The sequence below is a fragment of the Vombatus ursinus genome, unplaced genomic scaffold, assembly GCF_900497805.2.
Source record: "Vombatus ursinus unplaced genomic scaffold, bare-nosed wombat genome assembly UNPS02014794.1, whole genome shotgun sequence".
In the NCBI taxonomy this organism is placed as follows: domain Eukaryota; kingdom Metazoa; phylum Chordata; class Mammalia; order Diprotodontia; family Vombatidae; genus Vombatus; species Vombatus ursinus.
In genome coordinates this window covers 16,948,586-16,964,511 of record NW_020954572.1, presented here as the reverse complement: position 1 = coordinate 16,964,511, position 15,926 = coordinate 16,948,586, and the positions used below count along the sequence as shown (strand labels likewise).

General features: G+C 42.0%; 1 protein-coding gene across 1 annotated transcript in view; it reads left to right on the top strand.

Annotated features, from left to right (window-relative positions):
• Positions 1 to 15,926, top strand: part of SORD (sorbitol dehydrogenase) — a 64,476-nt gene that overhangs the window by 32,175 nt on the left and 16,375 nt on the right. Inside the window, exons 4-5 of the mRNA XM_027870184.1 lie at positions 5,691 to 5,855; positions 10,382 to 10,541. Of these exons, the coding sequence (XP_027725985.1) occupies positions 5,691 to 5,855; positions 10,382 to 10,541 (325 nt within the window). The remainder of the gene's footprint in view (positions 1 to 5,690; positions 5,856 to 10,381; positions 10,542 to 15,926) is intronic.

The following is a 15,926-nucleotide window of genomic DNA, read 5'->3' as shown; positions in this document are numbered from 1 at the left end:
CCAGGCTCAAATATATCCTGGTGCTGGGATCCTAGGCAAGGAGATGCACTTCTCAATGCTCCAAGTATTTCTCTGCGACTGTAAATCGCAGAGCAGGTGCTGATCTGCTGTGCTAGAGATAGAGTTCTTTCATCTAAGAGTTCCCGGGGCAGCTTGGTGGCGCAGTGGATAGAACACCGGCCCTGAAGTCAGGAGGACCTGAGTTCAAATCTGGCCTCAGACCAAACACTTGACACGTACTAGCTGTGTGACCTTGGGCAAGTCACTTAACCCCGATTGCCTCACAAAAAAAAAAGAGTTCCCAATATCCCCCCAAAATGAAGGCAAATTTAGCTCTCTTTTAAACTCATAATTCACAGATTACTTAATTAAATTATCTTGCTCAGCAAACTTTAAAAAGGAATAAGAGAAATAAAAAAGGAATCAAGGAGGGGAGTTTGAAAGAAGGGAATTCAAAGCACTTTTCACATAATTAGAAATGAGAGGCATAAGATATTTTCTCTTCCTCTATCTCCCTTCTCAAGGAACATAATTAATTTTTTAAAAAGTGACTATCACTAAGTTGACCAACACTCAAATGGGTCCCCTTCATGTCTGAGACGTCCTTATCCTGTGTCCAGAGTAGCCAGGGCAGGGGTTGGCTTACGAGGGCAGCCAGTAAGGGAAATCTGTCCCAACCCCTAAAGCACATGTGTATGTATATCAGAGTGACCCAGGATAAAGGTAAAAAAGTACAGTAAGCTTGTCTGCCAAGAAGGGAGGGAGGCCTATGCTTTTATCCTACTTTGCTTCTGCAGATATATGTTAGGTTGCTGGGGGCAGATCTCCCCTTGCCTCTTCTAGCCCTACAAACCTCAAACTCAGAAATATTCAAAAAACTTTTATTTCCCGCCAGCTGTGTGCAGTGTGATGTAGTGTAGTGTGAGAGCTGGCCTCAGAACCAGGAGGACCTGGGTTCATGTTCTGTGTCTGACACTCTGACACATTCCCTCTGTGACTTAGAGTGAGTCACTATCAGGTGTCCAGGCAACTTTCCAAAACCTTAGGTTGGCCAGAAGATGCTGATAAGGATTGGTAAAGAAAGTTCCTCACCTGGGGTGCTTTCCATTTATAAAATCACAGTGCTAATTAAAAAAGTACGTGTACACACACACACACACACACACACGCACGCACGCACGCACGCGCGATTCCAACCTTCAAGAAGTTTAGGGGCAGCTAGGTGGTGCAGTACATAGAGCACTGACCCTGAAGTCAGGAGGACTTAAGTTCAAATCTGGCCTCACACCAAACACTTGACAACTTACTAGCTGGGTGACCCTGGGCAAGTCACTTAACCCCAATTGCCTTAAAAAAAAAAAACAATTAGAAGTCCTTTGAGGGATATTCTATGGATACTTATGGGGCAGCTAGTTGGCACAGTGGATAAAGCACCAGCCCTGGAGTCAGGAAGACCTGAGTTCAAATCCAGCCTCAGATCAAACACTTGACATGTACTAGCTGTGTGACCCTGGGCAAGTCACTTAACCCCAATTGCCTAACCAAAAAAAAAAAGTTTATAAATTACCCTTTCCCTTTGGGGAGGGATCTTGAAAGATTTCTATAGAAACTCCTGCTTTTACAGTCCCCAGTTACTGGAGTATTCATTCATTCCAGAGAGTAGGGATGACTTCAGAGGGCTTGGAAACCTTTATCTTCATATCAGATAAACAAGCTTTTCTAGCTGTCTTCACACAGCAATGATCTTTGGTACTTAAAAGCATTTTGGATTTTTAGATTATGTTGATTTATTATATGGTAAGTAGAGGAGGGATGAGGCTTCCAAAGAAATCTATTCAAAGATTTTTATGATGCATAGTTGGTAATGTAAATATTTGTTGTTCATTTGTTCAGTTGTGTCTGACTCTTCATGACCCATGAACCATAGCACGCCAATGCTGTCCATGGTGTTTTCCTGGAAAGATATTGGAGTTGGTTTTCCATTTCCTTCTCTAGTGGTTTAAGGCAAACAGAGGTTAAGTGACTTACCCAGTCACACAGCTAGTGAGTATCTGGGGCTGGATTGAACTCAGGTCTTCCAGATTCCAGGCCCCAGATCACTTAGCCACTTTGTGTGTGTGTGTGTGTGTGTGTGTGTGTGTGTGTGTGTGTGTGTACACACATGCAAAACAAACCTGGGACATTTCTCAGTAAAAGTTATTGTGGTGAACACAGGAAGAGACCCCAATGATTTAAAGGTAAGGGACCTGATTTACATCCAGAGAGTACCTTGCGGCTAGGAAGGCCTGGCATGGTCTCTTTTCTTTATTAAAGAGATGGTTTTCCTAGAGCAGTATTCAGGTCTCACTATTTCCCTGCCGTACTTATTCTTGTCTTATTTATGGGTCTTGATGCTGAAGGGCTTAATAAGCTGGCATGTTTTGGGTACATTTATATGGCTGGGGAATTTTTTAGCCTGAGTTCCTTGAGAGCGCTGGAACAATTTTATGTGAGTAGCCAAACTGAAAGGAAAATAAATTAACATGCTAATTAACATGCTAAGGAAGACTGCTTGCTTATAGGAGTTTTGGCTTCCTATGCTAATTTGGCTTATAGCCTCAGATTTGGTTTATAGGTTTTTTTTAGGCTTGGTTAGGGTACACAATCACTACCATTTGATAACATTTGGATAGACCAATGGGGTACAGTCTTTCCCTACAGTAAAGTTGGCCTGGAAAGTCCCTACCTGCCAATTGGGTACTACATTTGTGGGTTGAGGATGTACCTTATATAGCAAGATTTTGTGTATTTAGCATAAGCAGGTTCAAAGTAGTAGAATCAGATTTTGTTAATTAGCAACAGAATGGGGGTAATTTGGACAGGTTTAGTTATTTATTTAGCAACAGAATAGAGGTAGTTCAGTCAAATCTCCCATTCTAGTAACAATTTTTTTTTCCCCTCCACAACATTTTTTTCCTGCTATGAAATTTATTCTCTGAAGAATTATTTGCATAAGGTAGATGGGTGCCTAGATGAGATACCACCTCCTGTCCTTAGTTGTTAGCTTGCTCTGTAGAGGGTTGGGCTCTCCATCTTGAAATTACTTTCCGTGTACGTATTTGTGTCAGTCAGTAAGCAGTCAGTAAGCATTTATTGAGTGCCTACTGTGTACCAGGCACTCCTTTTATTTTTTTTTTAAATTTTTTTTTTTTTTTTTAGTGAGGCAGTCGGGGTTAAGTGACTTGCCCAAAGTCACATAGCTAGTATGTGTCAAGTGTTTGGTCTGAGGCCAGATTTGAACTCAGGTTCTGCTGACTTCAGGGCCGGTGCTCTATCCACTGCGCCACCTAGCCAGGCACTCCTTTTACACTGGGGATACAAAGAAACACAAAAGACAATCTCTTTTTTGAAGGAGCTCACAGTCTAATAGGAGAGACATCATGCAAACAACGATGTAAACACTCTTTATGCAGGGCAAATTAGAGATAATCAACAGAGAGAAAGAGCTAGCATTAAGGGAGATCAGAAAAGACCATGTGGAATGCAGAATTTTAGCTGGGACCTGAAGGAAGCCAGAAGGGAAGATGAGGAGAGACAGACAGGATTCCAGGCACCAGTGTTCTCAACATTTAGCGTACTAGGTAGGGAAGGCAGAGCACAACTTAGTGGAAAGGGCTGGTGGCAGCTCAAGGGCCAGGACCTGGTTTTTAATACTACTAAATCTGCCACACGTAGTGTGACTTTGAACAAGTCCCTTAACTTCTCTGATCAGAGTTTATGTAAGATGAAGGGGCTAGAGTTGATGGTCCCTATGGTCCTTTCCAGCTCTAAAACTATGAGTCTCTGAGTTTTTCCACACATAGTAGGCCCTTAGTAAATGTTTGTTGAATTGAGCTGAGAAAAACCAAGACACTTTAAATTCAGAAGAATGGATCTAAGTGTTGATACTTTCCTAACTTTGGTTTGAGAACTGAAAGCTAGTAAAGTTCAGCCCCACCCGGTCCATTCTTGTAATTTGTGGTGTGGTTGTTCACTTAAGGAGATTCAGCAATACAAAGCAGAGATTCTTCCTTTCTGTTCTCCTCCCAACATCCTCAAAATAAGCCAGAGCTTTTCTTGGGGAGATTTTTTTGTAGTATACATATTTTACTTTAATCCTAACATAAGTCTGAAGCAAAACTAGGCGTTCCATAACATAATTTTTCCCAATATTAAAACAAGAACATTAATAATGCAGTAGAACCTCATTAATTTAGACTAATTAGAGAGAAGGGTGGTCAGAATTAGTGGAGGGTCTGAATCACCAAAGTATTTTTTAAAAGAAATGCCATTTTATTACTTTTAAGTAGAGATAGTAACTCACATTAATGGCTCACAAAAGGGTGCTAAGTAGGGCATTTGCCAAATGTAATGGAGAGATAAGGATTGCTGATAATTAACACATTAATTGTTTGAAAACAATTACTTACTGGCAGATAGTTCCTTCTCTTAAACCATTTAAACCTTTCCCTCAGCATGTTCTGTTAATTTTCTTTTACCCACTCCCCACCCCCCCAAGCAAAAATGAAGTCCTCCCAATTAGTAAGATTTTATTGTGTGTGTGTGTGTGTGTGTGTGTGTGTGTATGTGTATGTGTGTGTGTGGGCAAAAGAGAGTCCTTAAATCGTGACTGATTATATTTAAAGACTCTCCTTTGGAGTGCTTTCTACTCTGTGGCCAAAATATCCTGCCTGTTTCTCAAACTATCCTCAAATGGGAATTCAGTGAATCAATCAGTGAATGACAATTTATTAGGTTCCTACGTGTACCAGGCTCGGTGTAGAGACCAAAATGAAACAAATCCTCAAGGAGTTTATGTTTTATTGGGGAGAAAACATGTACATATATTCAATTCAATAAACATTTATTTAATGCCAGGCAGTGTGCTAAGTGCTGGGGATACCAAAAAGAAGAGGAAAAAAAGGCAAAAGACAGTTCTTAGAGCAGCCAGGTGGCGCAGTAGCTAGAGTGCCAGGCCGGGAGTCAGGAAGACTTATCTTCCTGAGTTCAAACCAGATTTGACCTCGGGCAAGTCCCTTAACCTTGTTTGCCTCAGTTTCCTCATCTGTAAAATGAGCTGGAGAAGGAAATGACAGATCACTCCAGTGTCTTTGCCAAAAAAACCCCAAAATAGGTCAGAAAGAGTCAACTCCATAACAAGAAGAAGGAATGCAAATTAAGGAGGTTGGAGTACTTTGCTATGCAAACTTCCCTTAAATAAAACCTGTGTGGCTTGTAAAAAAAGGTAGATAATACCTGTAATTACTGATAATACTGGTATAACTAATACCAATATAGATAATGCCAATAAATCACTGGGAGCTGAATGAAGTTGTTATGATGGGTGTTGTGGCTATACTGTTCTTTTCAAGATGGAAAACCAGGTAGCCCTAGCACAGCATGAGTGATGTGGGTTTGTTGGTGTTACAAATGGGGTCGTAAAGAGCCAGACCTGACTGAACAATAACACGATGCTGTCAAGGAGCTTACAAGCTAATGAATTTACAAATAAATATATTTACAGAATAAATACTTAAGGGAAAAATTTGGGGTGGATGGGTTGGGGAGGGCATGAATATCAGGAAGGTAGAGGAAAAGCTTGAAAGCCCTTAAAAAGAAAGGCTCTTATGCATTTCAGAGTCTTTCATATGTCTTCCTTTCCTTTTCCCCAGAGGTGCAGCTGAAAATGCATTCAGTTGGAATCTGTGGCTCTGATGTCCATTACTGGCAGCATGGTCGGATTGGAGACTTTGTGGTTAAAAAGCCAATGGTGCTGGGACATGAAGCCTCAGGAACTGTGGTGAAGGTGGGAGCATCAGTAAAGCACCTTCTCCCAGGTGAGCAGACTCCTTTTCCAGTCAATCAGTAACTGTTTGGGGAGTCTTCCTACTGGCCCACAGGTCTGAAAGGGACCTAGCCAGGGAGGTCATTTTGTTTTGCCCCCTCCATTTACTAATGAAGGAAGTGGGGCCTTTCCTAATGTTCATAGAATCATAGGGTCATAGATCTATCACTGAAAGAGACCTCAGCATTGAGTTCAACCCCCTTATTTTACAGACGAGCAAACTATGGGCTAGAATCTAAATGACTTGCCCAAAGTGTCCCACACAGTGAGGACTGAGGATTGTAGTTCAGGTTCTTTGTGTCCAAGTCCCCAGCTCTTTCTCCTACTCCAGGCTGTCTCCCACTGCTTCTCCTGTGCCCAGGAACCAGGGATTAGACAGTAGGAGGACCTCTCAACTCCTCTCTAGTACACTTAATCGAGAGAAGGAAACTTCACCAGCAGGATTCTGGGACTCTCTCTAGGATGCCTTATTATAGCTGTTGACTTTGATTAATGTTCCTTATTATTGTCAAAGAGGTCTCTATAAAATCATGTGGTGGAATCCATCCCTTCATCATATATTCAGCTCATTCCATGAAGTTCCTAGAGTCAAATTAAGCATATAGAAGTTCACCAAAGCAGGTAGGCGTGAAGGTGTTAGAGCTTTATTAGATGTATCAAACTATTTGCCCATGTGACTAGCAAAACTCCCTAATGCAGTCTGAATCTGATTAAAATGGAATTGGGAAATGTGTAACAAAATAAATAAAAATAAAATAAACCATAGATAATGTTGTGGTTTTCTAAGTCAATATGCAGCCCTCAGGGATCAGTTCCTATTTGAATTTGACACTGCTTATCAGTCATCTGAGAATGTTCCCTGAGAAGGGTCTACTTTCATCAGCACTTTTTTTTTTAAGCACCTACTATGTGTCAGGCACTAGTTACCTGTGAGACAGTGGTAGAGAAAAGTTCATTGAATTTGGAGTCAGAAAACCTGAGTTTAAATCCCAGTTCAATTTCTCACTACCTTTGTGACCTTAGGTGAGTGACTGAGCTGCTCCTTCCTCACTTTCCTCATCTGTAAAATAAGGGGAGTCACACTAGATGATCTTTGAACTCTCTGCCTATGGTTTTATGAATTACTCTGCAGGATTACTACAAGTGAATTGTGCACAGGTTTACATATCATAGCAACAGATTTTGTTACTCCTTAATTACAAGATAATGGTCTGAACCTGGTCTAGGGTTATTTTTTTTATTGTTGATGTAACTTTTCATTGATGTAAAAACCTTTTATTGGTCTAACTTTTTACTTCTATAAAAACAAGAAATGTTCAGTGTTGTTTTCAGCATCCTCTTGACATGTTTCCGGAGATAAGATGTATGTTCACTTGCCTGTCTGTGTACACATGTATGTCTGTGTATATATGTGTTCATTTTATTGTTATTTATTCATTCAGTCATGAATGGACTCTTAAGAGTTCTGAGCTGCAGTGGGTTATGACAGTTGTGTCCCCACTAAGTTTGGCATCAATTTGGTAAGCCCCTGGGAGTGGGGGAACCACTGGGGTACTACCGAAGGAAGGGTGAACCAGAGGCCCAGGTTAGAAATAGAGCATGTCAAAGCTTCCATACAGAGCAGTGGTGGGGTCTGGCCAATGAATAACCCTATACTTCTAGCCTGGGTGAGGTATATTATATATAGGAGATTTGAGTATTGTGTATATACACATATATACACACATACATTTATATATACATATACACACATGTGTATTTGTGTGTGTATATATAGCTATCTAGTATATACATAATTGTTTGCAGGATGTCTCCCAATTAGAATGTGAGGTCCTTGAGGACAGGAACTGTTTTGACCTTTCTTTGTCATTCCCAAAGCTTAGCGCAGTGCCTGGCAAATAGTAGGTGCTTAATAAATGCTCATTGATCTGACTTGATTGATCTAGACTCTTCTTACATACATGTTCTTTCTATGTTAAATAATGCACCCCCAAACTCTTTGATAATCAGCTGGGACCCACAATAAGGTGAATGAATTAATCTGTTAGAAATTTAATTCAGTCATCTTAACTGAATAATTTGTCCCTATTTTCCTGCTTAGGGCTGTTTTTATTAGACTGTTCATAAACTGCATATTGTTGATTGTGTCTGTCCAGCCTCCCCTTGTAGGTCTTTCCTTGGGGTTACACCATGAGTCTTCTTGTACCTTCTGTGGGCAGATTCTGTTTGGCTGTTGTATGGTTCTGGGCAGCCAAAAATGGAGGCTTCACATCTAAGCTATGTGGTATGGAACTCTGACAGGAGGCCTGCCTGTCCCAGGGTTTTCTGGGCCATCATCTGATTGGCTGCTATGAGTCACACCCTGAGTTCGGGTTTAAATCTACTTGGTTTTGTGTGTACCTTTGTTAGAGGACAACAATACCTATAACAACAAACTTACCTCCTCCTCCTCTCCCAAATGTCTATTTTCTGCAGATGGCTGATTATCCATTAGACAGACTTATATATAATTTAGAGCCCTTTCCCACCTTGTTCTGACCTACTCAGCCCAGCTCTGCTAACTAACAGTTGTGCTGGGTTGGGAAGGGGGCTAGGGTTGGGCACTAGGCTGAGTACATGTTGTGTTTTTAATCTTCTGTAAAGCCAAATACAAATGGCACCTGGATTATCCTTTCCTTTAAATCATACACGCCTCATTCTTGCCCTCCATTAGCACAGAGAGGAGATTTTTTTTTCACCAATTAAGAAATGCCCTTGTAATGAGCAAGGATACTCAGGATCATGGGATTTCAGAGCTAGAAGGATACCAACATCAGAGATGTAGAGTTAGAAGGGATGGCATGTAATCCAACCCTTTGACTTGATAGATAGAGAAACTGAGGTTCAGAGACAAATGGCTTAAGCAAGCAGTCTCTTAATGACTCGCCTAAGGTCACATGGGTAATAAGCAATCAGAAAACATTTATTAAGCTCTTAATATGCACTGGGCTGTGCTCAGCATTAAAAATGGCAGAATTGGGATTTGAATTCAGGTCCCGAAACTCCAAAGGGGTCAACAGCTAGGTGGCATAGGGGATAGAACATTGTGCCTAGAATCACAAAGATTTGAGTTCAAATCTAGTCTCAGACACTTACTTAGCTATATGACTCTGGGAAAATCTGGGAAAATCATTTAACCTCCATTTGCCTCGACTGTAAAATGGGGACAAGGGGCAGTTAGGTGGTGCAGTGGATAGAGTGCCAGTCCTGGAGTCAGGAAGCCTCATCCTCAGAAATTCAAATCCGGCCTCAGACACTTACTAGCTGTGTGACCCTGGGCAAGTCACTTAACCCTGTTTGCCTTTGTCTCCTCATCTATAAAATGAGCGGGAGAAGGAAAAGGCAAATCACTCCATTATCTTTGCCAAGAAAACTCCAAATGGGGTCACTAAGAGTTGGGCATGACTGAAAAATGTCTGAACAAAACAGTAAAATGGGAATAAAAATAGCACTTACCTTTCAGGATTGTTGTGAGAATCAGATGAGATAATATTTGTAAATAACTTAGCACAGTGCCTGGCACATAGTAGGTGCTTAATAAGTCTGTCCTTCCTTCATTCCGTCCTTCTTTCTTTCCACCCATCCTTCCACTATACCATGGTGCCTCCCAGACAGTCTTGGAGATAATGTGATCTAACCTCTTTATTTTATAGATGAAGAAACTGAGACTATAGAGGTGATTGGCTTAGACCAGTCACATAGCCTCATCTTTAAAACAGAGGGGATTATTATATTATTATATTATATTATTATATTATATTATTATTATTATTATTATAACTAGGTGTTATTGGAGGCCCCTTCTAGCTCTTGACCTGAGATGTCAGTGTCACACAGGTAATAATGTGCAAAGCCAGTTTGCAGAACCATGATCCTAGGTTCTCTTATGACCAATGTGGGGCTCTTTCCATTGTTTCCCAGTCTTGAGTGACTTCACCCCTTGTTTTCAGGACAGACAAGCCATAAACTCCAGGCTGCTGATACTGCCATCATTTCCTCGAGGGACGGTCACCCTATCTTTTGAATAGAGAGGAACATTGAGCCTTACTGTTTTCCCTAAGCTTGGTGGCAGTCTTGGCCAGTTGGGGCCCTCTTTGTTAGGTGGTGAAAGGCATGATGAGTGATCTTTATAGAAATCAACAAAAGGGCTCTCTCTCCTATAGAAGGAAGCTGTGTCCCAAATTCACTGAGAGCATGAATCCGTGGCAGGATTTCTTTGGCTTCCTTAGATTGAACCTAATGACAGAGATGCCCTACAGCCTCCTCGGGGAGATATAATCTGGGTTTTCTCATTGTGGTGCCTGCTGATGAATATTCACCCCTGCACAACATCTGTGCCTGCTCCTTAGCCAGAGTAATGGGTCTCCCTCTGATCACAGAGAACAAAGAATCAAGAACAAGGCCCCAGGGCCCATGTTTCAGCCGGAGCTGCCGCTCACTGACCTTGTGTGTTGAAAGCTGCTTGTTTTCTTCTTCCAGGTGACAGGGTTGCCATTGAGCCGGGTGTTCCCCGAGAATTGGATGAATTTTGTAAGACTGGCAGGTACAATCTGTCCCCTACCATCTTTTTCTGTGCTACGCCCCCTGACGATGGGAACCTCAGCAGATTTTACAATCACAACGCGGATTTCTGCTACAAGTTAGTACCACTTACACCTTAAGGACTCAATATTCCTTCCCTTAACAGAACTCTCTCGGCTTGCACTTGTTTTTTGTTGGAGAGGAGTAGGAGGGAGTAAGAGAAGGTCATCTATTTGGAGATTCTTCCACATTCTCCTCTTTCCCCCATCCCCCAACACAATTTCCAGCATGTTTTTGACATTCTGGTAGGAATGCCCTCCCTGTTAGCAACAAGGTCAGAACTGACCCTGACCCCCAACCCCCACCTCATCAAGGGATGGTCCCATTGGCATAATCACAATGTTCATTGGTTGATCTTGTACTTTTATCTGGTTTTCCACAGCACCTTTGCTTTCAAGTAGAAAATAATGGCAGAAATTGCTCACTCCCTTCTTAGGGAGGAATTCCATCACAGAATGCTTAGAAAGAACTTAGTCAAAGTTTATATTTGATTAGCAAGATGACTTCTGGTAAAACTATCTGAAAAAATTCTCGTTGAAAACTTGTTCCTTGGAATATGAGTAGTAAGCCAAGTTGTCCTGTGTATCAGTGGACTTGAGTGCTTAGTAGGGAGGAGGGTGATACAGAGAGATCATGTTCAGGACATTGATTGAAAGCCAGTGTACACGATAACTCCAAAAGACTCATGATGAAAATTGCTATCCATACCCAGAGAAAGAACTGTGGGGTCTGAATGCAGATGGAAGCATACTCTTTGCTCTCTTTCTCCTTTGTTGTTTTGTTTTATTGCTTCATTCTCGTGGTTCCTCCCATTAGTTCTAATTGTTCTTTACATAATGACTAATGGGAAAATATGCTTAACATGAAGAGCCTTTTCAGATTATATGCCGTCTTGCGGGGGGGTGGGGCGGCGATGGGGAGGAAGCATGGAACGGGGAGAAAATTTAAAACTCAGAATCTTATGGAAGTGAATGTTGAAAACTAAAATAAATTAATTATAAAAAAAGTAAGAAAGCCAGTGTACAGAGAAATTTAAGACTAGGAAAGTTTAAAAATTCTTTTTTAAATTTACCACTACTATAAGAAATAAGTATTTGTTTAAAAATAAACCAAAATGGGGCTTGCTCTGCTTGTCATAGAACAGACTGTTACAGAACTGGAATAAATCTTAGGTTTTATTCCAGTCCCCTCATTTTATAGTTGAAGAAACTGAAGCCCAGTAAGGTCCATTTTATTTGCCCAGAGTCACATAGTTAACTTAGGGGACTTGGATGTGGGTCTCTGAACTGCTAGAACAGTAGTCATATTTAGTGCCAATACTGGCTTTTTGTTAAACTTTCTGTCTTTCTATCCCTCTTTCCAAGGCTCCCAGCCTCATTTGAGTGAGGCTCGTCTGTGGAATTCATCCGCAGACAAAAGTAACTTACCATTGGCCTCTTGGAAGCCTTCTGTCCCAGCTCTGAAATTCCTCAATTCTCTGATTTGAGTGTTAACCGCGAATCCTGTTCTGCAGATCTGAATTGGAGTCCCCCACAGAGCGGCCTTTAAAGCCACAAATCTCTTTACATGCTTAAACCAACAACTTCACCTGGCTGTAGGAGAAAATAGGTTATTTGTGCAGAGACCATGGAACCTAAGTGGAATGTCTGGCATATGACAAGAGGCCCCTAAATACCTGGAGGCTGCTTCCTGCAAGAACTGATAGTTTTTCTAGGCAGTGTTCAAGTCTATTGTTTATAGCAGTGAGTATGGATGGAAGAGAAATTGTCCTTAGAACCAGAGAAGATCCTTTCCTTGGTACTCCCATGCTGGTCTGGAGATGCAGTATGGTCAAGCAGAATGATCCATAGACCTGGAATTGGGGGCATTGGACAGTTGAGTGCACATCTCAGAACCTCAGTGATCTCTGTTGTAAAATGGGGACTTTTAGACCTGCACAACATCATTAGAACCAGATTCATGAGACACAGCATGGTAGAGCAGCAGCAGAGACCTGACCATGACCAGCATTCAAATCTTGCCTTCAGCAATTCCTAGGTCTTTGGCCACGAATGGGTTGCTTGGCCTCCCTGAGCCTCAGTTTCCTCATCTGTAAAATAGGGATGATAATACTTTAGCACTTACCTCATAGCATGGTGAGAATGAAATGAAATAATAAATGAAACACATTCTATAAAGTTTAAAGCTCTATAGAAATGTCAACTTTTTTTGTGTGTGTGGTGTGTGTGATGTGTATGGTGTGTGTCTGATATTTGTAGGGTGTGATGTGTTTATGGTGTGTGTGATGTTTGTGGTGTTTGTGTGAAATGGGTATGGTGTGTGTATGATGTTTGTGAGGTGTGTGTGTATGTGATATGTGTGGTGTTTGTGTGGTGTATGGGGTGCGTGGGGTATATGTGGTATTTCTGTGATATATACATGTATTGTGTGTGGTGTAGTCTCTGTGTGGTGTTTGTGTGCTGTGTGGGTATGTATGTGATATTTGTGAGGTGTGTGTATGTGATATGTAGGGTATGTGGTTTATGTGGTATTTCTGTGGTATGTGTATATTTGGTGTGTTGTGTGGTGTTTGTGTGTTATTTGTGTGCTGTATGGGTATGTGTGTGATGTTTGTGTGGTGTGTGTGGGGGATGGGAGTGGAATGTATGATATGTGCATGATGGGTAGGATCCAGACCTGTGATTTTGTCTCTGTAGGGAGCTTCCTGGGGTTGAAGCTCCTTGTACTGATCTAACTTAATTAGTCAGGACTTCTTAGGGTACTGAGAGGATAAGAAGCTAGTTTACGATAGAGGCAGAGTTTGAACCCTGGGCTTCCTGTCTCCAAGACTGGCTCTCTATCCATTCTCTAAGGCTGGCGCTCTTGCCACTACTCTACACTGCCCCTCCTCCCTCGCTGTTATTTTAAGAGCTACGAGGGAAATTGCTGCAGTTGGATTTATTAAATTCATTAAGTGCCAGTGATGGAGAAGGTATTGTGTTAGGTGACGAGGCTACCCAGGCAAAATGAAAACCAGTCTCTGCCATGGAGGAGTTCCTGTTCAGCTGAGTGTATGCTGTGTGTATCCAGATAAGGAAATGCAAAGTGACTGAAGTGGGGATCAGAGAAGGACTTCATGGAGGTGGTGACACCTGGGTCTGGAGGGGCCTGGGAGAGTCTAGGCTTGGGAGACAGCTTGTGCAGAAGACACAGAAGTGGGCTATAGAATGTTGAGTTCGAGGAACCGCTAAGAGTATGGTTTGGCTATAACAGAACAATTAAGAGTAATGTGCAATGAAGCTAGATTCGAGCCAGATTGTTGAGTGTCTTAACTGTAGGGTTGAAGAGTTTGTAGTTTATCCTACAGGTAATAGGGAGCCATTGAAAGCTTTTGAGGAGTGGACATGGCCCAACCTGTGCATTATTCAGGAATCGGGAAGACTGACCAAGAAGTTATTGCAACAGCCTAGACAAGAAATGATGGAGGCTTGGACTAAAGTGTCGACTGTGTTTGTGGTCAAAGGGGATGAATTTGAGTGAGTGATTGGCTATAGGCTGTAAAGGGGAGAAGAAGAGGCAAGGATGACGGTGAGGCTATGAATTTGACTGACCAGAAGGATCATCATGACTTTAAGGGACTTGGGAGATCATCTAGTCTAACTCCTTCTTACAGTTGAGAAAGGGAGCTGTGGAAAATATGAGAGAGTTAATCAGGGACAAATAGAAGATTGTTGTGGTAGCAGTGAGGGTCCAGTTGGCACGACTGGGTGACTTCCTCTGCTGGTGGTGTTCAGCACCATGAGAAGAAAAGGCAGATGGTGGAGGTCACCCAGGATTGAAGATTGGTAGAGAGTGAATAGCAGCAAGCCAAAGAGTGAAGGGGATCCAGAGTGGAGGGCAGGGGAGCATTGGATTCGGAAGACATGGGTTTCCAGTCTGGCTAGCTATGTGACCTCAAGCACCTTACAAAGTTTCTGTTCCTCTGTTTCCTCACCCATAAAATAGGCATAAAAATACACGCCTTCACCTTTTCATTGGGCTGATGGAAAGCTCAAATTAGGTAATCTATTTGAAGCACTACATAGGTTTAATAGCATGACCACGAAAGTTTGTTGGAATTTAGCAAGCATTTAGTTAATTGCCTACTGTCTGCTGGTTTAGATCAACATAAATCAAGAATCATTTACTAAATACCTGTGCTAAGTGCTGAGAATACCAAAACAAAACAAAAAAAACCAACTCTCTCTGAAAACAACCACAACAACAAACCAACCAGTCTCTGCTTTCTAAGAACTCACAGTCTAATGGGGGAAACGACATGCAAACAGCTGTTTACAAACAAGAGCTATACAGGATACGAATATCCAAGGGAAGGCACTGAGATTAATCTTGCCAAAGCGAGGACTTTGGCTAAGGCTGAAGGAAGCTGAGAAAACCAGGAAGCAGAGGTGAAGAGGGAGAGAGCTCCAGGAAGGGTGGGCAGATGGTGAAAATGCACTGAGTTGGGAGATTCAGTGTCCTGTGTGAGGAACAGCAAGGAGGCTAGTGTCACTGGATCCCAGAGGAAGTGGAAGGAATTAATGGGTAAGAAGACTGGAAAGATAGGAAGGGGCAAGGTGTGAAGGGATTTAAATACTAAACCCAAGATTTTACATTTAGTCCTGGAGGTGATAGGGAGCAGCCCAGAGTTTATTGAGTGTGTGGGGGTGGGTGACATGGTCAGACCTGTGCTTTAGGAAGATAGATTGACAGCTGGGTGGTGGATGGACTGAAGTGGGAAGAGACTTGAGGCCAGGAGATGAGCTAGCAGGCTATTTCAGTAGTCCAGGAAGGAGGCGATTAGCAGACAAGGCCTCTCCCCTTGTGGAACTTGGAGCATAAAGCAGGATTTCACTTCCTTTTCAGCAGAATGTTCATAGGATTATAAATTTAGAGCTAAAGGAACCCTAAAGGTCAAAGTACACCAGTGCTCTTGTTTTACAGATGAGAAATCTGAATCTCTGAAAGGTTAAATGATTTGCCTGGGGTCACATAGATAGTAAATGGCAGAGCAGGGATTCAGACTCAGGTTTGGTGCTCAAGATTGGTGATCTTTCCATTGGACCTAATTTTTTTTTCAAACTTTGTCTCCCTAACTCTGTGCCTTGGACCTGGAAGGTACTTAATAGATGTCTATTGACTTGAATAGAATCCTCCAATAATAAAGAGAAATTGTTGCAAAGTGAAGGAAAAAAGAGGAGGGCAGTAGATAGTTGAACTAGTCAACTATAGTGTCAAGACTCAAGATAACAAAAAGAAAGTCTAGAACAGGGCTGATGAATTGGGAGAACAGAGAGATGGTGAGTTTGCAGTCCTCAGGAAAGAAGAAGAAAGGCCTTAGGAGGTAGAACAAGGAGAGATGGAAGGATGGGAGCTTATGGTTGGAACAGAGAATTTCAGAGTTTCAGGTCATGGGTGCGGCAAG